The sequence below is a fragment of the Nansenia antarctica genome (assembly GCF_963989245.1).
Source record: "Nansenia antarctica genome assembly, chromosome: 6".
NCBI classification, from domain to species: Eukaryota; Metazoa; Chordata; class Actinopteri; order Argentiniformes; family Microstomatidae; genus Nansenia; species Nansenia antarctica.
Window position 1 is genome coordinate 24,545,182 of NC_137676.1, and position 23,774 is coordinate 24,568,955.

Below are 23,774 nucleotides of genomic sequence, written 5' to 3' on the forward strand. Positions count from 1 at the left end.
TCTCCCCCTCCCCCCTCTCTCCTGCCCTCCCTGTCCAAGCTGTCCTTCCTTCCTCCCTCCATCCTTCTCTCTCCCCCTCCATTCCTCCCTCCTCCCCCTCCCCCTCCCCCCTCTCTCCTGCCCTCCCTGTCCAAGCTGTCCTTCTTTCCTCCCTCTATCCTTCCCTCTCCCCCTCCTCTCCCTCCCTCCTCCTCTCCCTCCATCCTTCCCTCTCCCCCTCCTCTCCCTCCCTCCTCCTGTCCCTCCATCCTTCCCTCTCCCCCTCCCATCCTCTCTCCTGCCCTCCCTGTCCAAGCTGTCCTCCCTCCCTCCCTCTCTCCCTCCATCCCTCCCTGGGTGAGGTGTTTAAATCATCTCATGGATGTTTCTCAGGTTGTCAGGTTCTCTCCAGGTTCAGAGATAAAGGAGGATTCAGATTCAGATTCAGATTCAGATAACGTTTATTGCCATTATGCTTGACACATGTAGGAATTTGCTTTGGCATTTACAGAAGGTGCATTTATGCTTTTTTTCACATACATGAACAAAACAAGTACAAATACAAATGCAAAGACAGGCAAAAACAGGACAACACAGGACAGACAGTGCATGAATAGTGCTGTATATAAAGTGCAGAGTTATTCAAGGTCCAGTGCATGTTCAGTCCTGGGCAGACTTGGATGCGGGGGGGAGGGGGAAGCCAGAGTCATTTAGCAGCCTGGCGGCTGAGGGGAAGAAACTGAGCCTGTGGCGGGCCTTTAATGTCTTAGGCAGCCGCAACCTTCTTCCAGAGGGAAGCAGGGTGAGGAGGCCGTGGCCGGGGTGGAAGGGGTCTGCCATGATCTTCCTTGCCCTCCTCAGAGCCCTGGTGTCATGCAGGGAGTTGAGGGAGGGCAAGGGACAGCCGATCACCCTCTCTGCTGAACGTATCACCCGCTGCAACTTGGCCTTGTCCTTGGTCGTTGCAGCGGGGAACCATCTCAACTGTTTTTAGAGCATTGAGCTCCAGATTGTTAAAACTGCATCAGCTCTGCAGCCCCTCGATCTCACCCCTGTAGGCAGATTCGTCCCCCCTGGAGATGAGGCCCACCAGGGTGGTGTCGTCTGCAAACTTCAGGAGCTTGACCGAGGGGTGGCGGGAGACACAGCTGTTGGTGTATAGGGAGAACAGTGCTGGAGACAGGACGCAGCCCTGCGGGGAGCCCGTGCTGGTGGACCTGGAGCTGGAAATGCTCTTCCCCAGCTTCACCCGCTGAGACCTGTCAGTCAGGAAGTCCGTGATCCACCTGCAGGTGGAGTCCGGCACCTGCAGCAGGGATAGCTGGTGCTCCAGGATGTGTGGGAGGATCGTGTTGAAGGCCGAGCTGAAGTCCACGAACAGGATCCTGGCGTAGTTGCCTGCAGTGTCTAGGTGTTCTAGTGCGTAGTGCAGAGCCATGTTCACGGCGTCCTCCGTGGATCTGTTGGCTCTGTATGCGAACTGCAGGGGGTCCAGCACAGGAGAGTGATAATATAACGCTCATGTGATAATGGACATCAACCCAAACCTTCTCATCTTTAACTACATACATATATAAATAATATAATATGTACATATATATATATAATATAATATGTACATATATATAATATACTATATTTTAGATGTTGTTGTTTTTACTGACTGTGCTTTTGTGTGACTGTTTATTAATCTATCTGTTCTTGTTATATCCATGGAATCTAGGTTTGAGTACTGAGAAAAGTGCTATACAAAATGAATAAATTATATTATAATTGTTATAATTGTTATAATTATTATAAGATTATAATCCTCTCCTCTCCTCTCCTTCTCTCTCCTCTCCTCTCCTCTCTTCTCCTCCTCTCCTCTCCTCCTCCTCTCCTCCTCCTCCTCTCCTCTCCTCTCCTCTCCTCCGCCTCCTCTCCCTCCTCTCCTCTCCTCCTCCTCCTCCTCTCCTCTCCTCCTCCTCTCCTCTCTCCTCCTCCTCCTCCTCCTCCTCTCTCCTCCTCTCCCCCTTCTCCTCTCCTCTCCTCTCCTCTCTCCCCCTCTCCTCTCCTCCTCCTCCTCCTCCCCCTCTCCTCTCCTCCTCCTCCTCTCCTCTCCTCTCCTCCTCCTCTCCTCTCCTCTCCTCCTCCCCCTCTCCTCCTCCTCTCCTCTCCTCTCCCCTCCCCCTCCTCCTCCTCCTCTCCTCTCCTCCTCCTCCCCCTCTCCTCCTCCCCCTCTCCTCCTCCTCCTCTCCTCTCCTCTTCTCTCCTCTCCTCCTCCTCCCCCTCTCCTCTCCTCTCCTCTCCTCTCCTCCTCCTCTCCTCCTCCTCTCCTCTCCTCTCCTCTCCTCTCCTCTCCTCTCCTCCTTCTCCTCCTCCTCCTCTCTCCCCCTCTCCTTCTCCTCCTCCTCCTCCTCCTCCCCCTCTCTTCTCCCAGGTTAGTGTTCTGGAGCGTCAGGTGTTTGACTTCCTGGGGTACCAGTGGGCTCCCATCCTGTCCAACTTCCTGCACATCCTGATGGTGATCCTGGGCCTGTTTGGCACCGTCCAGTTCAGACCACGACACCTCACGGGGGTGAGTAGCCCCGCCCCCCCCTCTCCCGCCCTCCCCACACACACACACCGCCCCGCCCTCCCCTCTCGTCCAATAGCATCCTCCGGTACCTCAGGGGAGGCCAGCGGAGGTAGAAATCGGAGGACGGACGGACGGAACGGGTTGAGGCAGGGAACCAAATGCTGAGGGATGGAACGTGGTGTGTGTGTGTGTGAGACCGTTAACGTGGTGTGTGTGTGTGTGTGTGTGAGACCGTTAACGTGGTGTGTGTGTGTGTGTGTGTGTGTGTGTGTGTGTGTGTGTGTGTGTGTGTGTGTCTGTGTGTGTGAGAGACCGTTAACGTGGTGTGTGTGTGTGTGTGTGTGTGTGTGTGTGTGTGTGTGAGACCGTTCCTCGTTCTGTGACAGGCATCGCAACGAGTCCGGCGGCCTCCGATATCACCAATTTCTGGATATCTGGTATATATATTTCTATGTATATATATATATATATCTGGTCCGATCGGAGGGTTTGTCAGAGAATCATCCATCATCACACACTCTCCTGGCTGAGAGGAATCCTTGTATGTATGCGTGTGCGTGTGCATGTGTGTGTGTGACAGCCTGTCAGGCTGGTTGGTCATCAGGCAGAGCTTAGAGCCAATCAGCTGATCTGGCATCCAGAAGCTCACAGCAGATACGGATGTTGTGACGGATGCTGTCAGCATCAGATGACAGTAACACACACGTACACACATACACACGTACACACGCACACACGTACACACGTACACACACACACGTACACACACACGTACACACACACACACACACACACACCACTCCCCCTCCCCCTCTGGTAATGGATTAGTGAATTCAGCTGCAATTCTGTTTCGAGGGCAGAGAAGGAGTGTGTGACACTATATATACTGTATAAACCCCTCAAAAAAAGTTTTGAAACGTTATTTCGGTCGATTATTCCTCCCCTTTAATAATACCAATTGGTATTGTATTTTATATCGTTGGAAAGCCTGATTAGTCACCTTTACAACGAGGTACAACTTGTAAGGTTCATGCATTCGTGGAATGAGCAACACAGCTAAATGTGTTGGTAGTGGCCCAAAAATATTTGCCAAAATCCCCTATATTCTTCTGCTGGTATTCACTCTCGTTTTGAGTTGCTTGGTGGATTGGATGATTGCACTCTCCCACAGTAATAAGGAAAAACATCACATATTGGCCATTTTTACACTTTATTCATTTTACACTATCAGGGACTTCAGTAGCGTGTGGAAGATCCGACAAGGGGCGAACGGAGGTAACCACAACACAAACACCACTCTCTCCAGCTCTCAGCAGCCTCACCCTCACAGAGCATGAAGTGAGACGCGTGCTGAAGGCGGTGGACCCCAGGAAAGCCTCTGGGCCGGATGGCGTCCTGGGACGGGTGCTGAGGGACTGCGCCGACCAGCTGGCCGGGGTTTTCACCAACATCTTCAACCAGTCCCTGTCCCAGGCCACCATCCCACCCTGCCTGAAAACCTCAACTATCATCCCAGTCCCGAAGAAAAGCACGGTGAGCTGCCTAAACGACTACCGCCCGGTGGCACTCACACCAATCATCATGAAGTGCTTCGAGAAACTAGTCCGGGCCCACATAGTCACACGCCTCCCGCCCAACCTGGATCCATACCAGTTCGCCTACAGAGCCCACAGGTCCACAGAGGACGCCATCGCGACGACTCTCCACTCCACTCTATCCCACCTGGAGAGGGGAAACAGCTACGCGAGACTGCTCTTTGTGGACTTCAGCTCTGCCTTCAACACCATCCTTCCAGACAGGCTAGTGACCAAACTACTAGACCTGGGACTATCACACTCTATAATGTGCATGGATCAAGGACTTCCTGTCTGACCGCCCCCAGAGAGTGTGGGTGGGCTCCCACACCTCCACAGCCCTCAGACTCAGCACTGGGTCCCCCCAGGGCTGCGTGCTAAGCCCCATCCTCTACAACCTCTACACCTACGACTTCACCCCCGTCCACCCCAGCAACTCCATCGTAAAGTTTGCAGACGACACCACCGTGGTGGGCTGCATCTCGGGGGGGGACGAGGCGGCATACAGGGATGAGGTAGAGCAGCTGAGCAAGCTGTGCAAGGTTAACAACCTGCTGCTGAACCAGTCAAAGACCCAGGAAATCATCGTAGACTTCAGGAGGAAAAAATCTGAGGTCCAGCCCCTGCTCATCGACGGAGGGAGCGTGGAGAGAGTCTCAACCCTCCGATTCCTGGGGGTGCACATACAGGATGACCTGTCCTGGAAGAACAACACAGCAGCCATCATCAAGAAGGCACAACAGCGGCTCTTCTTCCTGAGAGTCCTCAGGAAAGACCACATCGGACAGGAGATGCTGGTGGCCTTCTACCGCTGCGCAGTGGAGAGCATCCTCACCTACTGCATCTGCAACTGGTTCTCCAGCTGCACAGAGCCGCAGAGAGGAATGCGCTACAGAGAGTCGTGAGAACGGCCCAGAAGATCACCGGCGCCCCCCTCCCCTCTCTGGAAGAGCTGTACAACACACGCTGCCTCAGGAAGGCCTCCAAGATCTCCAGAGACCCATCCCACCCTGGGTACGAACACTTTGCTCGGCTGCCCTCGAACAGGCGGTTCAGGACCATGTTCGCAAGGACAAACAGACTGAAGCTCAGCTTCTACCCCAGGGCCATTCAGGCCCTGAACACAGCAAAGACCTAGGTTCTGGGCCCTGGACAGTCTGGACGGATTGATGGCAGCTGTTGGATTGAAATCAGGTGTAGTGCTGAGGCACAAATGTGTACATTTCAAGCCTGCAAACTGCGACACTTTAAATGAATGTGCAATAACACTATGTGCAATATGACAACCCTAGGTTACATAAGGTTCAGAGAATAGGAAATGTTAGAATAGGTATAGCATAGCATAGAGTACAGCACAGTGTTTTATTTGTATAGTATAGTATAGTGGATAGTGTACATAGCCTTTATTTATGTAAACCAGCTCCTTTCCCTTCTTGTTTTTTAGTTGTTGTTTTTTTCCTAGCACCAGGGGAGCCCCCCCTCCCAAATTTCGTTGTTTGGTACCTGTACTATATCAATGACAATAAAGACCATTCATTCATTCATTAATTCATACGCAGTCACAACAGCTTGGCACCTCCTCCTCATGCTGGTCATTCCTCAACCAGGATTTGCCGCAAGTCAGCCAACATGGTTGGCGTTGGTCACTCTGGCACGTACGTAGCCCAAGCTGATCCCACAAGTGTTCAATTGGGTTGAGGTCTGGATTCACGGCAGGCCATTCCATCCTCTCCACTCCCAAATTCTGGAGGTACTCTGTGATGATCCTGGCTCTGTGGGGGCGAGCGTTGTTGACCTGGAGGATGGAGTTAGGTCCCAGATTCTGGAGATATGGGATCGCCACTGGCCCCAGAATATCATTCCTGTCAATTAGGTGCCATTCAGGTGCCAGTCACACACCTGTGACTGACATACACTTGCCAGCACTTGAAGCTCAAAACGAGAGTGAATACCAACAGAAGAATATAGCAGGGGATTTTGGCAAAAACATTTGGGCCACTACCCACACGTTTAGCTGTGTAACTCATTCCACGAATGCATGATCCTTACTAGTTGTACCTCGTTGTAAAGGCGACTAATCAGGCTTTCCAACGATATAAAATACAATACCAATTGGTAATATTAAAGGGGAGAAAGAATCGACTGAAATAACGTTTCCAAACTTTTTTGAGGGGTTTATATAGACACTTCATTTATATATATACATATATATATACACACACTTCATTTACCTGACGCTTCTATCCAAACCTACTAACACTGCAGTGTATATAATACTATATATATAATATTACTAACACTACCATGTATATAATACTACTAACACTACCATGTATATAATACTACTAACACTACCATGTATATAATACTACTAACACTGCAGTGTATATATATATATATATATATATATATATATATATATATATATACAGTGTTCATATTCATATTTTATATTATTCAGCTGGAATCAAACCCACAACCTAAGTGTTGTTAACATTGCATTGGCAATGGACAGGTCAGAACAGTAATGGACAGTCAGAACAGTAATGGACAGGTCAGAAGAGTAATGGACAGTCAGAACAGTAATGGACAGTCAGAACAGTAATGGACAGGTCAGAACAGTAATGGACAGTCAGAACAGTATTGGACAGTCAGAACAGTAATGGACAGGTGGACAGGTCAGAACAGTAATGGACAGTAATGGACATGTCAGAACATTAATGGACAGTCAGAACAGTAATGGACAGTCAGAACAGTAATGGACAGGTCAGAACAGTAATGGACAGGTCAGAACAGTAATGGACAGGTCAGAACAGTAATGGACAGGTCAGAACAGTAATTGACAGTCAGAACAGTAATGGACATTCAGAACAGTAATGGACAGTCAGAACAGTAATAGACCGTCAGAACAGTAATGGACAGTCAGAACAGTAATGGACAGGTCAGAACAGTAATGGACAGTCAGAACAGTAAAAGAGAGGTCAGAACAGTAATGGACAGGTCAGAACAGTAATGGACAGTCAGAACAGTAATGGACAGTCAGAACAGTAAAAGAGAGGTCAGAACAGTAATGGACAGTCAGAACAGTAATGGACAGGTCAGAACAGTAATGGACAGTCAGAACAGTAATGGAGATGTCAGAACAGTAATGGACAGGTCAGAACAGTAATGGACAGTCAGAACAGTAATGGACAGTCAGAACAGTAATGGACAGGTCAGAACAGTAATGGACAGTCAGAACAGTAATGGACAGTCAGAACAGTAAAAGAGAGGTCAGAACAGTAATGGACAGTCAGAACAGTAATGGACAGGTCAGAACAGTAATGGACAGTCAGAACAGTAATGGAGATGTCAGAACAGTAATGGACAGGTCAGAACAGTAATGGACAGTCAGAACAGTAATGGACAGTCAGAACAGTAATGGACAGGTCAGAACAGTAATGGACAGTCAGAACAGTAATGGAGAGGTCAGAACAGTAATGGACAGGTCAGAACAGTAAAGGACAGGTCAGAACAGTAATGGACAGGCAGAACAGTAATGGACAGGTCAGAACAGTAATGGACAGTCAGAACAGTAATGGACAGGTCAGAACAGTAATGGACATATCAGAACAGTAATGGACAGGTCAGAACAGTAATGGACAGGTCAGAACAGTAATGGACAGGTCAGAACAGTAATGGACAGTCAGAACAGTATTGGACAGTCAGAACAGTAATGGACAGTCAGAACAGTAATGGAGAGGTCAGAACAGTAATGGACAGGTCAGAACAGTAATGGACAGTCAGAACAGTAATGGAGAGGTCAGAACAGTAATGGACAGGTCAGAACAGTAATGGACAATCAGAACAGTAATGGACAGGTCAGAACAGTAATGGACAGTCAGAACAGTAATGGAGAGGTCAGAACAGTAATGGACAGGTCAGAACAGTAATGGACAGTCAGAACAGTAATGGACAGGTCAGAACAGTAATAGACAGGTCAGAACAGTAATGGACAGGTCAGAACAGTAATGGACAGGTCAGAACAGTAATGGACAGTCAGAACAGTAATGGACAGGTCAGAACATTAATGGACAGTCAGAACAGTAATGGACAGTCAAAACAGTAATGGACAGTCAGAACAGTAATGGCGAGGTCAGAACAGTAATGGAGAGGTCAGAACAGTAATGGACAGGCCAGAACAGTAATGGACAGTCAGAACAGTAATGGACAGGTCAGAACAGTAATGGACAGTCAGAACAGTAATGGACCGTCAGAACAGTAATGGACAGGTCAGAACAGTAATGGACAGGTCAGAACAGTAATACACAGGTCAGAACAGTAATGGACAGTCAGAACAGTAATGGACAGGTCAGAACAGTAATGGACAGTCAGAACAGTAATGGAGATGTCAGAACAGTAATGGACAGGTCAGAACAGTAATGGACAGTCAGAACAGTAATGGACAGTCAGAACAGTAATGGACAGGTCAGAACAGTAATGGACAGTCAGAACAGTAATGGAGAGGTCAGAACAGTAATGGACAGGTCAGAACAGTAAAGGACAGGTCAGAACAGTAATGGACAGGCAGAACAGTAATGGACAGGTCAGAACAGTAATGGACAGTCAGAACAGTAATGGACAGGTCAGAACAGTAATGGACATATCAGAACAGTAATGGACAGGTCAGAACAGTAATGGACAGGTCAGAACAGTAATGGACAGGTCAGAACAGTAATGGACAGTCAGAACAGTATTGGACAGTCAGAACAGTAATGGACAGTCAGAACAGTAATGGAGAGGTCAGAACAGTAATGGACAGGTCAGAACAGTAATGGACAGTCAGAACAGTAATGGAGAGGTCAGAACAGTAATGGACAGGTCAGAACAGTAATGGACAATCAGAACAGTAATGGACAGGTCAGAACAGTAATGGACAGTCAGAACAGTAATGGAGAGGTCAGAACAGTAATGGACAGGTCAGAACAGTAATGGACAGTCAGAACAGTAATGGACAGGTCAGAACAGTAATAGACAGGTCAGAACAGTAATGGACAGGTCAGAACAGTAATGGACAGGTCAGAACAGTAATGGACAGGTCAGAACAGTAATGGACAGTCAGAACAGTATTGGACAGTCAGAACAGTAATGGACAGTCAGAACAGTAATGGAGAGGTCAGAACAGTAATGGACAGGTCAGAACAGTAATGGACAGTCAGAACAGTAATGGAGAGGTCAGAACAGTAATGGACAGGTCAGAACAGTAATGGACAATCAGAACAGTAATGGACAGGTCAGAACAGTAATGGACAGTCAGAACAGTAATGGAGAGGTCAGAACAGTAATGGACAGGTCAGAACAGTAATGGACAGTCAGAACAGTAATGGACAGGTCAGAACAGTAATAGACAGGTCAGAACAGTAATGGACAGGTCAGAACAGTAATGGACAGGTCAGAACAGTAATGGACAGTCAGAACAGTAATGGACAGGTCAGAACATTAATGGACAGTCAGAACAGTAATGGACAGTCAAAACAGTAATGTACAGGTCAGAACAGTAATGGACAGGTCAGAACAGTAATGGCGAGGTCAGAACAGTAATGGAGAGGTCAGAACAGTAATGGACAGGCCAGAACAGTAATGGACAGTCAGAACAGTAATGGACAGGTCAGAACAGTATTGGACAGTCAGAACAGTAATGGACCGTCAGAACAGTAATGGACAGGTCAGAACAGTAATGGACAGGTCAGAACAGTAATAGACAGGTCAGAACAGTAATGGACAGTCAGAACAGTAATGGACAGGTCAGAACAGTAATGGACAGTCAGAACAGTAATGGAGATGTCAGAACAGTAATGGACAGGTCAGAACAGTAATGGACAGTCAGAACAGTAATGGACAGTCAGAACAGTAATGGACAGGTCAGAACAGTAATGGACAGTCAGAACAGTAATGGAGAGGTCAGAACAGTAATGGACAGGTCAGAACAGTAAAGGACAGGTCAGAACAGTAATGGACAGGCAGAACAGTAATGGACAGGTCAGAACAGTAATGGACAGTCAGAACAGTAATGGACAGGTCAGAACAGTAATGGACATATCAGAACAGTAATGGACAGGTCAGAACAGTAATGGACAGGTCAGAACAGTAATGGACAGGTCAGAACAGTAATGGACAGTCAGAACAGTATTGGACAGTCAGAACAGTAATGGACAGTCAGAACAGTAATGGAGAGGTCAGAACAGTAATGGACAGGTCAGAACAGTAATGGACAGTCAGAACAGTAATGGAGAGGTCAGAACAGTAATGGACAGGTCAGAACAGTAATGGACAATCAGAACAGTAATGGACAGGTCAGAACAGTAATGGACAGTCAGAACAGTAATGGAGAGGTCAGAACAGTAATGGACAGGTCAGAACAGTAATGGACAGTCAGAACAGTAATGGACAGGTCAGAACAGTAATAGACAGGTCAGAACAGTAATGGACAGGTCAGAACAGTAATGGACAGGTCAGAACAGTAATGGACAGTCAGAACAGTAATGGACAGGTCAGAACATTAATGGACAGTCAGAACAGTAATGGACAGTCAAAACAGTAATGTACAGGTCAGAACAGTAATGGACAGGTCAGAACAGTAATGGACAGTCAGAACAGTAATGGCGAGGTCAGAACAGTAATGGAGAGGTCAGAACAGTAATGGACAGGCCAGAACAGTAATGGACAGTCAGAACAGTAATGGACAGGTCAGAACAGTAATGGACAGTCAGAACAGTAATGGACCGTCAGAACAGTAATGGACAGGTCAGAACAGTAATGGACAGGTCAGAACAGTAATAGACAGGTCAGAACAGTAATGGACATATCAGAACAGTAATGGACAGGTCAGAAAAGTAATGGACAGGTCAGAACAGTAATAGACAGGTCAGAACAGTAATGGACATATCAGAACAGTAATGGACAGTCAGAACAGTAATGGACAGGTCAGAACAGTAATGGACAGTCAGAACAGTAATGGACAGGTCAGAACAGTAATGGACAGTCAGAACAGTAATGGACAGGTCAGAACAGTAATGGACATATCAGAACAGTAATGGACAGGTCAGACCAGTATTGGACAGTCAGAACAGTAATGGACAGGTCGGAACAGTAATGGACAGGTCAGAACAGTAATGGACAGTCAGAACAGTAATGGAGAGGTCAGAACAGTAATGGACAGGTCAGAACAGTAATGGACAGGTCAGAACAGTAATGGACAGTCAGAACAATAATGGACAGTCAGAACAGTAATGGACAGGTCAGAACAGTAATGGACTGGTCTGAACAGTAATGGACAGTCAGAACAGTAATGGACAGTCAGAACAGTAATGGACAGGTCAGAACAGTAATGGACAGGTCAGAACAATAATGGACAGTCAGAACAATAATGGACAGTCCGAACAGTAATGGACAGTCAGAACAGTAATGCACAGTCAGAACAGTAATGGACAGGTCAGAACAGTAATGGACAGGTCAGAACAGGTCAACAGTGAACGACAGACAGAGACAGACTTTGCTGACAGGATCGTTAGTAAAGAATTATGCTGATGGATATATTCAGATATTTATTTTGAGAAAATAGAAGAACGTATTCATTTTATACACGCGTCACTCTGCCTGTTTTGGGAACTGTTTGTTGGTACGACTCCCCCATGTAGACTCATTCATGTAGATACTCACCCCTGTAGAGACTCCCCCATGTAGAGACTCATTCATGTAGATACTCACCCCTGTAGAGACTCCCCCCTGTAGAGACTCCCCCCTGTAGAGACTCCCCCATGTAGAGAGTCCCCCATGTAGACTCCCCCATGTAGAGACTCCCCCTTGACTCCCCCATGTAGAGACTCACCCCTGTAGAGACTCCCCCATGTGGAGACTCCCCCAGATAGAGACTCCCCCAGGTAAAGACTCCCCCAGGTAGAGACTCCCCCATGTAGAGACTCCCCCATGTAGAGACTCCCCCAGATAGAGACTCCCCCATGTAGAGACTCCCCCAGGTAGAGACTCCCCCATGTAGAGACTCCCCCATGTAGAGACTCACCCCTGTAGAGACTCATGCATGTAGATACTCCCCCATGTAGAGACTCACCCCTGTAGAGACTCATACATGTAGAGACTCCCCCATGTAAAGACTCACCCCTGTAGAGACTCATACATGTAGAGACTCCCCCATGTAAAGACTCACCCCTGTAGAGACTCATACATGTAGAGACTAGCCCATGTAGAGACTCCCCCATGTAGAGACTCACCCATGTAGAGACTCACCCCTGTAGTGACTCCCCCATGTAGAGACTCCCCCATGTAGAGACTCCCCCATGTAGACTCTCCCATGTAGAGACTCCCCCATGTAGAGACTCCCCCATGTAGAGACTCCCCCATGTAGACTCCCCCATGTAGAGACTCCACCATGTAGAGACTCACCCCTGTAGAGACTCACCCCTGTAGAGACTCACCCATGTAGAGACTCTCCCATGCAGACTCCCCCATGTAGACTCCCCCATGTAGACTCCCCCATGTAGACTCCCCCATGTAGACTCCCCCATGTAGACTCCCCCATGTAGACTCCCCCATGTAGACTTCCCAATGTAGAGACTCCCCCATGTAGAGACTCCCCCATGTAGAGACTCAGCCCTGTAGAGACTCAGCCCTGTAGAGACTCCCCCATGTAGAGACTTTCCCATGTAGAATCCCCCTGTAGAGACTCCCCCATGTAGAGACTCATGTAGAGACTCCCCCATGTAGAGACTATTTGGATTGTTGGGTTGAGAGGGAGACAGAGAGCGCTACACCTTGCTAACTGGAATAAAAACATCTACTTAATCAAGAACGATGACTAACGATTAACAACTAATTATTAACATTAACACATGTGTCATCCTACCAGTGATGTTCTATATGAAGAACATTTGAATGTGTCAGTAACTGTGTCCCAAACATGTTGGTACGCAAAAGCGCCTCTTTTGGTCTTTTCTGGTGCGCATCTGTTATGTTGACCAGGGTTAGGGTTATGTTGACCTGCATGTCCTTAACCTTAACCCCTGGATATAACACCTGATAAGGACTGTGCAAGCTGACGATGAACACACACACACACACACACACACACACACACACACTCTCTCTCTCTCTCTCTCTCTCTCTCTCTCTCAAACACACACACACACTCACTCAATCTCTCTCCCTCTGTCCCTGTCTCTCTCTCTATGTGTCTCTCTCTCTGTCTCTCTCTCTCTCTTTGTCTCTGTCTCTCTCTCTCCCTCCCCTCGTTCCCTCTCTCTCACTCTCTATCTACACTGTATGTATGTGTGTGTGTGAGTGTGTGTGTGTATGTATGCGTGTGTGTGTGTGTGTGTGTGTGAATGTGTGTCTCTGTCATGGGAGCCTGAATCGTTTGGACACGTATCAGATCAGAATGCTTTGATAACGTTCCATGTGACACACACACACACACACACACACACACACATTCTTCAGATGTTGGGCTCTGGCGTATCTCAGATCTTGTGGAGTCACAAACCAGATAATAAATTACCCAGAATGCCTGCAGCCCAGACACTAATGAGGATGCAGATATTCATGTTGTTGTTTTTACTTTTTTTGATCTTGAGATTAAAATGTTGTCTCAATGTATTAACTGTGTCTGTTATTCTTCACCTCCTACTCCTCCTCTCTCTCCCTCCCTCCCTCTCTCTCCCTCCATCTATCTATCTCTCTTCCTAAATCTCTCTCCCCCCCCCCCCTCTCACACCCTCTCACCCTCTGTCTCTCTCCTCTCTCCCCCCTCTCTCTCCCTCTCTCTCTCTCCCACACTCTCCCCCTCTCTCTCTTTCTCTCTCCCTCTCCCTCTCTCACCCCATCTCTTGCTTTCTCCCCCTCTCTCCCTCCCTCCCCCTCCCTCACTCCTGCAGTATGCTGTGTGGCTGGTTCTGTGGATGACGTGGAACATCTTCATTATCTGTTTTTACCTTGAAGTGGGTGACCTCTCTAAGGTACGTACACAAACACACACACACACACACACACACACACCTCCCAGGTAATGGGCCCTGCAGAGTGCTGTGGTTATCGCTGCGTTGTTACCGTGGTGATACAGAGTTACCGCGGTGATATAGAGGACAGGGGTGATGTGTCTCTAATGGCTTTCAAGGTTTCAAGTCACGACGTTTAATCATGGGTTACACACACACACACACACACACACACACACACACAGACATACATTTGCACTCGATGACTGTGTGTAAAGGCATCCTATTGGTTCAAGTAAGTAAGTAAAAAGTTATTTATATAGCGCCTTTCGTACATGAAATGCAACTCAAAGCACTTTACAATAGAAAACAATGATTACAAAAGAGGGGGTGATGGGGGGGAGGGGACACGAGACAACAGTAGGGGAGGGGTGGGGAAAGGGAGGGGAGGGAGGGGTTACATCACCCTCTGTCGACATCTGCTATCTAATCGGCGCACTGTGCTGCCACTGTGGGGAGGGGGGGGGGGGGGCGGGCGAAGGCGGGGGGGTGGGGATGGGGGGGGGTGCATGTCCATGTATGTATAGTCCTTGATGGAAGTCCAATCTCGGCGACCGCAGAGTGTCATCATGATAACACCTCGATCGGGCCAGTCAAAAGTCATAAACAGGTGTCCAAGAGGGATGGGGGAGTGTAGGATTGGGGTTTTGCATGTGAATCTTGTGGGCCGAGCAAGGGGGGGGGCCGGAATGGCGATTAGTTGGTTCTTAGGAATTTTTCGATAGCACAGCAGGTTGAGATGACCTGCTATCACAAATCCAAATAGTAGACATCATTGTTGTCTAAAGTCGCTAGATCTTCTAACTTCTTCCTGCAAAGTAGTGAGCTTTTCAAGCCTTCCATCTTGTGATTTAGTTCATATGTCAAGACAGTTTGATTACTCACCACTCTGCCCATGTCATTTAACTAGGGCTGTCCCAAACGACTATTTTTCTAACGATTAATCTAGCGATTATTTTTTCTATTAGTCTAACGACTAATTTAACGATTAGTCTAACAATTATTATTTTTACTGTTCGATTAATGTATCACTTAATTTCCCCCAAAATAATGGCTGTATTGTCTCTCTCTGTTTAACAGTGTCTTTATAAAGCACTCTGGGTAATAGCTGCTGCTCTTATAAAACAAAGCAGCGTGTGACATGCACATTACTCAGACGGCTGCCCCTTTAAATGATCAGCTGATGTATGGGGGCTGTCTGTGGGCCCACAATTAAACACAGACACCTTTAATTCGGCGACCTGCTACTACTACTACTACTACTACTACTACTACTACTACTACTACTACTACTACTACTACTACTACTACTACTTTTTTTTTTGATTGAAAACTTTATTAGAAGATTTGCAGAAGTAGGTACATGAATGTACATATTACATACAAGGTCAACTAACAGGATAAAAACCCAAGAAAGCCACTGGCTTATTTCAATTGGGGTCCTTGATTCTCAATTCATCGTTACATGTAAGACAGACAGAAAAACTAGTACTATCTACAAGATAATACAGACAAATAACTATTACTATCTACAAGATAAACATACATCCATCATGGGAAGAACAATACAACAAAACATAAGGTATGTACAGCGGGTAGGACAGGTGGGGACATACACCACAGGTGGGGGCGGGGGACAAAACACAAAGTATGTACAGTGGGTAGTTCAGGTCTTTTAATCTGATTTTTGTTTTAGAGGGTCCAGTTACGGATTGCAGCCTCCTGTAAATGTTTTTTGAGAGTGGTTTTGAAGGTGGGCAGTGTTTTACACTCCTTTAAGATTATATGAAGGGCGTTCCACATCTTTACTGCATAGTTTGTAAACGAGTTTAAACCCTTGTTTGTGGTGCAACGCGGTTGAACGTGGTTCGTGGAGCTTCCTCTGGTGTTGTAAGTGTGGACGTTGTTCACTTTTTGGAAGTATGTTGACAGGTACTTGGGTGTCTTTGTGGTGTAGCGTATCTTGAAGACTAGGCCCAGTGCAAGCTGCTGCACTCTGTCAACTACTCGTAGCCAATCAAGGCTCAAAAAATGAGCAGCGGTTAGATGTGTCCTAGGGTTGAGGCCTAGCAGAAGCCTAACCAGTTTATTTTGGGCTGTCTGGAGTCTTGTTTTATGGGCCTTTGTGGTTCTATAGTACCATGATGTTACGGCATAGTCGAAGTGACATTGAATGAGAGCTCCTGATAGGGTCCTCAGTGTGTTTTTACTGACAAGTGAGGATATCCTGTACAAGAATCTCGTTTTATGGTTCACTTTTTTGATTACTTTTGCTGCCATTTTATCTCCGGAAAGTCGACCTCAGAGTCCACCTCATGGTTGATGTGGTCGTTCAAATAGAGGAGGCATGTGTCAGTGGAATGGGATGTTCTGAATCCTGATTGAAATTCATACATCAGCTTTTTTTCGGTAAGGTACCTATCGACCTGTTCATAAACTATTTTTTCCATAAGTTTCGAGATGGAATTAAGAATAGAAACAGGTCGGTAGTTGCCTGGGTCTAATTTGCTTCCTTTTTTATACAGTGGGGTTACCCTTGCTATTTTAAAGTCAAGGGGGACGTGTCCCTGTTTGATGGAGAGGTTTATTATGTGGGTGATGATTGGGGTAATGGAGGCAGCTGAGTCTTTTAGAAATCTGGCTGGAATATTGTCATGGCCCGTGGCCTTTTCTGAGTGTAGAGCGCCTAGCTTTTTAAACACCTCATCGTTTGACACCATGGAGAGTTTAAAATCATCATTGCGTACACCCAGTTTATTGTAGAACGCACGGATGTGCTCTACACCATAACGCCCTGAGTGGGGTGGTAGATTGTTAACTAATTTAGTGGCTATGGTTGTAAAGAAAGTGTTTAAGCACTTAGCCACATCCAGCTTGTCTGTAAGGAGAGAATCACCAGATTTTATGCTGATGTTTGTAGACCTGGTTTTGAGTTTTTGACTGCAACCTAGTTGGCTATTAAGTAGCTTCCAAAGGTCACGTGGTTTGTTTAAGTTTTCTTCGATTTTGTTATCGAGGTATTCTTTCTTAGCAGATTTGGTCATGGTAATTACCTGATTGCATAGTTTGTTGCATTGTTTTTTAATTACTACTACTACTACTACTACTACTACTACTACTACTACTACTACTACTACTACTACTACTACTACTACTACTACTACTACTACTACTGTAACTGCCTCTGTCAAACAGCCCCAGACACAGGGCAGACTCACTGCTATGTTTAGCTAACTTGAATGCCAACATGGCCATCAGGGTTTTTCCTGGCTCAAAATGAGGCGGAGGTGGTACCAGTGGTGTTTGACATCGGGGGGGGACCCATGAAGCAGGGCTGTCTGGGGGTCCTTAAACATCAAACACTTATTTTCTTGCATTCTGGTGAATTGATATGCACCAATTTGTGCCCTTTCTGCATCAATTTATGGTGGAAATGTCATTATTTATGTAAAGGAAAACACAATATTCAGGAACCAGATGACCATTCCAAATATAATGTAATATAATGCAATATAAGGCTCTCAGGCATTCTGTACTTTCAAATATGTATTCTCCTTGAGCAGTCAACATACTATCAGCTATTTCGCTAGCAAAAACGAAAGCTAACTTATTTGCGAAACAGCGCCCCCGCCACCACGTCGGCGCAGTGCCGCAATTGCAGCCAGATTTTTTTAAAATGCGACGCACCGACGCACATTACGCAAGTCGACGTATTGACGTAGTCGATTACGTCGACGCGTCGTCCCAGCCCTACATTTAACATGCCGGCCAGCTTAAGTGAAGCAGCTGCCGTCTCTCCAATGTTCCGATAGACCAGGACAATTCCAAATAGCAGATGTCCTGCTATCATTAATCCAAATAGGTACACGTCTTCCACGTCCTCTAGTGAGAGAATCGCCAGGCACACAGGTAGAGAGACAGGTAGAGAGACAGGTAGAGAGACAGACAGGCACACAACCAGGGGCGGCGCTAGGGGGTGGCTACTTGGGCTCAAGCCCCGGATGTTTTCTGAAAAGCCCCGAATGTTTTACTTAAAAAATAAAATAAAAAAAACTCTCGTGAGTAACGTGCAGTACCGGAGGCCAACAGAGAGGCAGCAGCTGCGCGACATTAGCCTGCGTACTGCGTAGCCTGCCCTGCCCTGAAGAAGACGTGATCTCAATCAGTGCCTGACTTTGTAAGCATGGATATCCCAAAGTTTTTTTCAACAAAACAAGCGCCAAGAACTGTTGCAGCAGCAGTATCAGCAGCTGACAACAATGACATCACCAGCAGTGATGACATAGATGATGTTTCAGGTTTGTGAATCTTATTAGAAAGGTGACTGACTCACTGACACTACTTTTCCGGTTTGCTAATGCTAGCTGGCTATCATAACATAACGTTATGTTTATAATGAAAATGAAACATAGCAAGGTACTGTACGGTACATGGTAAGAAATCAAACAAAGGATAATACTTATACAAATAAAGTGAATAACAGGCTGATAGTCTTTGATATCTGCACTCTGGTTGACTGAGTAACAAGTGAAAAAGAATGATGTAACGTTAATGTTACAGCTAGTAAACATGAAGTAACCACATTAAGTATGCCCTTATGGTAGTATGTATGTATACAGAACATGACTCAAATCTATCCTAAGATGTAACGCTAACTAACTAAGTTTGTTTAATGTCCCAGGGGGGATTTGATTTCACAGTACTATACACAGGCCAACAATACATGTAATATATCGTCATATAACACAGGACAAGACAATCAATACAATATAAGTGGTGAGCCCAGAGTCTGCCCTGATATACATACTGTAACATAACTAGCCTCAGCCCATCAATTCTGTAATTCTATACAAATATAAATGATGGTGACTGACGTGTGTGTGTGTGTGTGTGTGTGTGTTTACTGTCTATTTTGTAATACAGCCTTTTGTCCGCTTTAAGGTGGTGGTAAGTTGAAGGTTGAAGGCACATTTTTCCGGCGCGCACATTATATTCTCCCTCTGGGCTAAGCCCCGGATCTCCTACAATCCTAAATCCGCCTCTGCACACAACCCTCCACTTCTCCCACCAGTCCATCACGTATCCCGCCGCAAAAATGCCACCCGGGCAGCAGGCTCGCCTTGTCCTGAGTTTCTTGTAGAATATATTTATTTATTTTTGCCAATTGTGTTGAGAAACCAGCTTATCAATTCCATGTTTGTAGTTTGTAGTTTTCGAAAAAAACGTTTTTTGCAAAACTCCGAAGCAGAAAGCAGACAAGACAAGACAACGAGGTGGTGGGAGGGTATAGAGAGAGAGAGATAACATAAAACCTTCAATAGTGACTCAAATCTCCCATTCCTATCTCTCCTCCTCCTCCCTCTCTTCCTCCCTCTCTCCCTCCCTCATAATCACAGTTTTTTTTATCTCGTCTGCTAATGTATTCCATCTTCTGTCATCTGCTCATGTTATGGATGATGAAGATATCATTAAAATGTCAAAATGTCAAACCGTGTTCCCCATTAAAAGTCCAACCAGCCAGAGCCTGGGACTTGATTATCCAATCCATCAGGAACTTTATCTGCTAGCCTTTCATCTGGAACATGGAAATGAACAGACTAATCCTGTTATTGGGAGGGGGGAGTGTGGGAAGTGGGGGGGGAAAGAGGAGAGGAGGGGAAAGGAGGAGGGAAGAGCAGAGGAGAGGAAAGAAGAGGAGAGGAGAGAAGAGGAGAGAAGAGGAGGAGAGGAGAGGAGAGGAAAGGAGAGGAGGGTGAGAGGAGAGGAGGAGAAGAGAGGAGAGGAGAGAAGAGGAGGAGAGGAAAGGAGAGGAGAGGAAAGGAGAGGAAAGGAGAGGAGAGGAGAGGAAAGGAGAGGAGAGGAGAGGAGAGGAGGAGAGGAGAGGAGAGGAAGGTGAGAGGAGAGGAGGAGAAGAGACAAGAGGAGAGAAGAGGAGGAGAGGAAAGGAGAGGAGAGGAGAGGAAAGGAGAGGAAAGGAGAGGGGAGGAGAGGAGAGGAGAGGAGAGGAGAGGAGAGGAGAGGAGAGGAGAGGAGAGGAGAGGAGAGGAGAGGAGAGGGTATAGTTGGTTGGGAAATCAAGAGAGAGATTGTCTAGTTGCTGTGTTTGTCTTGAACAGATGTTGCTGCCAAGCGGATGAACAAACTCCTCTCCTATGCAATGGTGTGTGTGTGTGTGTGTGTGTGTTTGTGTGTTTGTGTCTTGGGACTAGGTTGTCATCATTGCGGTTTCCTCACAAACCAAAAGCTCCTTCACACTTCCTCCCCCTCCCCTCCCCTCCTCTCTACCTCCCCTCCTCTCTACCCTCCCCTCCCCTCTCCCCTCCCCTCCTCTCTACCCTCCCCTCCCCTCACCTCCTCTCTACCCTCCCTCCCCTCCTCTCTACCCTCCCTCCCCTCTACCCTCCCTCCCCTCCCCTCTACCTCCCCTCCTCTCTCCCCTCCCCTCCTCTCTACCCTCCCTCCTCTCCCCTCTACCTCCCCTCCTCTCTACCTCCCCCCCTCTCTACCCTCCCCTCCTCTCTACCCTCACCTCCTCTCTACCCTCCCCTCCCCTCCTCTCTACCCTGCCCTCCCCTCCTCTCTACCCTCCCTCCCCTCCCCTCACCTCCTCTCTACCCTTCCTTCCCTCCCTTCCCCTCCCCTCCCCTCCCTCCCCTCCCCTCACCTCCTCTCTACCCCCCTCCCCTCGTCTCCGCTCCATCTTACTAGGACTGGTGATCACTACGTCTGTAGGTCTGTAGTAAGTAGAAATGTCAGTCGCTTTGGATTAAAGCCTTCAGCTAAATGGCGCGTACAGAGTTTAACTGAGGACGGCTGGCTGGGCGTGTCAGAAGGAGGGCTGCTCATCATGAGCCATCAGCTGCCGGCGAAAGCAGAAGGGACAGAACTTGAAAAATCTAAAGAAAACGATCGAAAACGAAAACTGGATGAGCTGATAAGCGGAGGTAAAGGCAGGCGTCAGGGGGAGGGAGGGGGGGGGACTCTCAAGGCCTGAAATAGAAGTTGAGTGGCTGGTGTGGGGGGGGGGATAGGGTGAGAGAGGGAGAGAGAGAGGGAGAGAGAGGGAGATAGAGAGAGGGAGCGAGAGAGAGGGAGCGAGAGAGAGGGAGAGAGGGAGGGAGAGAGAGAGGGAAGGAGAGAGAGGGAGGGAGATGGTGAGAAGGAGGGAGAGAGGGAGAGAGAGGAAGAGAGGGAGAGAGAGAGAGAGAGGGAGAGAGAGAGATAGGGAGAGAGAGAGATAGGGAGAGAGAGAGATAGGGAGAGAGAGAGACAGGGAGAGAGAGGGAGAGGGAGAGAGAGGGAGAGGGAGAGAGAGAGACAGGGAGAGAGAGAGACAGGGAGAGAGAGAGATAGGGAGAGTGAGAGAGAGATAGGGAGAGGGAGAGGGAGAGAGAGGGAGGGAGAGAGTGGGGCGGCTGAACCCTGAACCCTAATGTCTCCCAGTGAGCGGGCCGGCGCCTTGTATGGTAGCTTGGCCGCCAATGTGTGAATGTGTGTGTGAATGGGTGAATGAGAGGCCATTGTAAACCGCTTTGGATAAAGGCGCTATATAACTGCAGTCCATTTACCATTTAGCAGAGAGAGAGTGAGGGAGAGACAGGGTGAGAGAGGGACAGAGGGAGAGAGAGAGACTGAGAGAGAGAGAGAGAGAGAGAGGGACAGAGGGAGAGAGAGGGAGAGAGAGAGAGAGAGAGGGACAGAGGGAGAGAGGGACAGAGAGAGAGAGAGAGAGAGAGAGAGAGAGAGAGAGAGAGAGAGAGAGAGAGAGAGAGAGAGAGAGAGAGAGAGGGGAAGAGACAGGGTGGGTAGCAGCACTCAGACACCAGGGATGCAAACAACTCCCTTTTCGGAGCTTTTCACTTTTTTCACGTCAACTTGGGTGACTTGTGTGAATCGTGGAGATCCAAAGAGTTTTTATTTGGGTGAGGGTGGTGACAGACGAATCTCCTTAACTATTCCTACAGTATAGGGTTAGGGTTATTACTGTATTCCTACAGTATAGGTCTAACCCTCTCCTGAGGTACTATTTCAATAAATTAAGATATAACAGGATTCTGAGTCTTAGCTGTTGATGGTGAACTGACTAACTCTCTTCTTGTTTACAAACAAATCAGATAAGTGTATGTAATTGTAATGTTGTGTCCCCATGAACCAAGTAAGCATATAAACCCATATACAAACAAAATACAAAGGACAGCAATTTAGAAGGAATATCAAAATATGTTTCTTTTATTTTAGGTATATTATGCTGTGTGCTACACTATGTGCTAGGGTTTGTATGTCAGTGTGCTATACTATGTGTAGGGTTTGTATGTCAGTGTGCTATACTATGTGTAGGCCTATGTGTTGGTATGTAAGCTGGTGTGTACGTGTGTGTACGTGTGTGTATGTGTGTGTGTGTGTGTGTGTGTGTGTGTGTATGCAAAACAAAAATAACAATCAAGTTGAAACAAACACAAACCTTACTACAATCAATGAAAAATAATAAAGAAAGTCCAGAGTTCTAGATTCACAGTTTGAGGATTACCAAGCGCTTGGGTTTTGTTGGTGCACATATGAAAGAAAAATAAGTCTGTGGTATCAATGATCCGGTAACTCCCAATTACTCACGGTAGAATGGTAGAGGTGAAGCAGATGCGGTTGAGTTGTAAGATGAGTTGGGTTGACGCGTTGCACACACGGACTCAGTCCTGATGGCGGCAATGTTGATAACAATCCTCTGATTCAGTCTAGGGTACAAGTTGCTGCTCCGGTAGCAGGCAGAACGTCCCCGGTTTGGTCATTGTACACGGTACACCTTTATCATAAAATGAAAAATAACAAACCGGCTAACCCCTTTAAACTGAAACAAAAACCTGAAATTGCTAAATGTCAAACAGTAGTCCAAACTTAAATCACAAAATAGTCGCACACTCTCCAAACACACAGCCAACTCTGCCACAGGTGTCTGTGTTGTCCTCTCAATCATTCAATCATCTGTCACCCCCGTGCACTTCTTCAAACTCTCAACATATGACTTCTCAAGTGATCTGATTGGCTTAGGAGCACATCCAAACAAACAAGTATTTTCTCAAAAATACAAAATAATGAAATGTGGAAAATAATGTTTACATTACATTTTTCAGATCTCTACATACTCCCCCCACCATAAGACAGCATGCCCCCATGCTGGGCTAAATGACATTTATACAAATTAAGCAATGGGCAGAAAGAGTGATACTATAGGCATACATGACTTGCACTGGTCAAAATAATTACACCACCATGCATGATCACTATTGTAGTGTTTGGCAAACTGTTGTGTAGCTGAGTGAGCATTGGTAGATCCTACTAGTACATACTTTACACTCTGCTTTCCTGGCTGTGTGTAATGTAAACGTTCTACAGGCTTTCTCTCTCTCGCTGATCTCCTTATCTCAGGTTCTGGATTCACTACATTAGGCGTATTTGTAGTGTGTGCGGTTTCAGCAGAACTCTCCTGTTCTACTCCCTCAGTCTCATTTACTACCTCATCTATGAAAGCACGTAGATTCTCTAAAGATTCTAAGCTGGCTGCAACTTCTGACACTTCTGTGGCATTTGTGGTAGAATTGGACTCTGATGCTAGATCCAGTTCCG

At 46.9% G+C, this 23,774-nt stretch overlaps 1 protein-coding gene across 2 annotated transcripts in view; it reads left to right on the plus strand.

Annotated features, from left to right (window-relative positions):
- The window catches only part of nkain2 (sodium/potassium transporting ATPase interacting 2), a gene marked incomplete at both ends in the record, with an annotated part of 482,660 nt that overhangs the window by 175,926 nt on the left and 282,960 nt on the right, over positions 1-23,774 (plus strand). For both annotated transcript variants that reach the window (XM_080533246.1, XM_080533247.1), the window contains 2 exons: positions 2,399-2,536; positions 14,037-14,117. In XM_080533246.1, the coding sequence (XP_080389372.1) occupies positions 2,399-2,536; positions 14,037-14,117 (219 nt within the window). The remainder of the gene's footprint in view (positions 1-2,398; positions 2,537-14,036; positions 14,118-23,774) is intronic.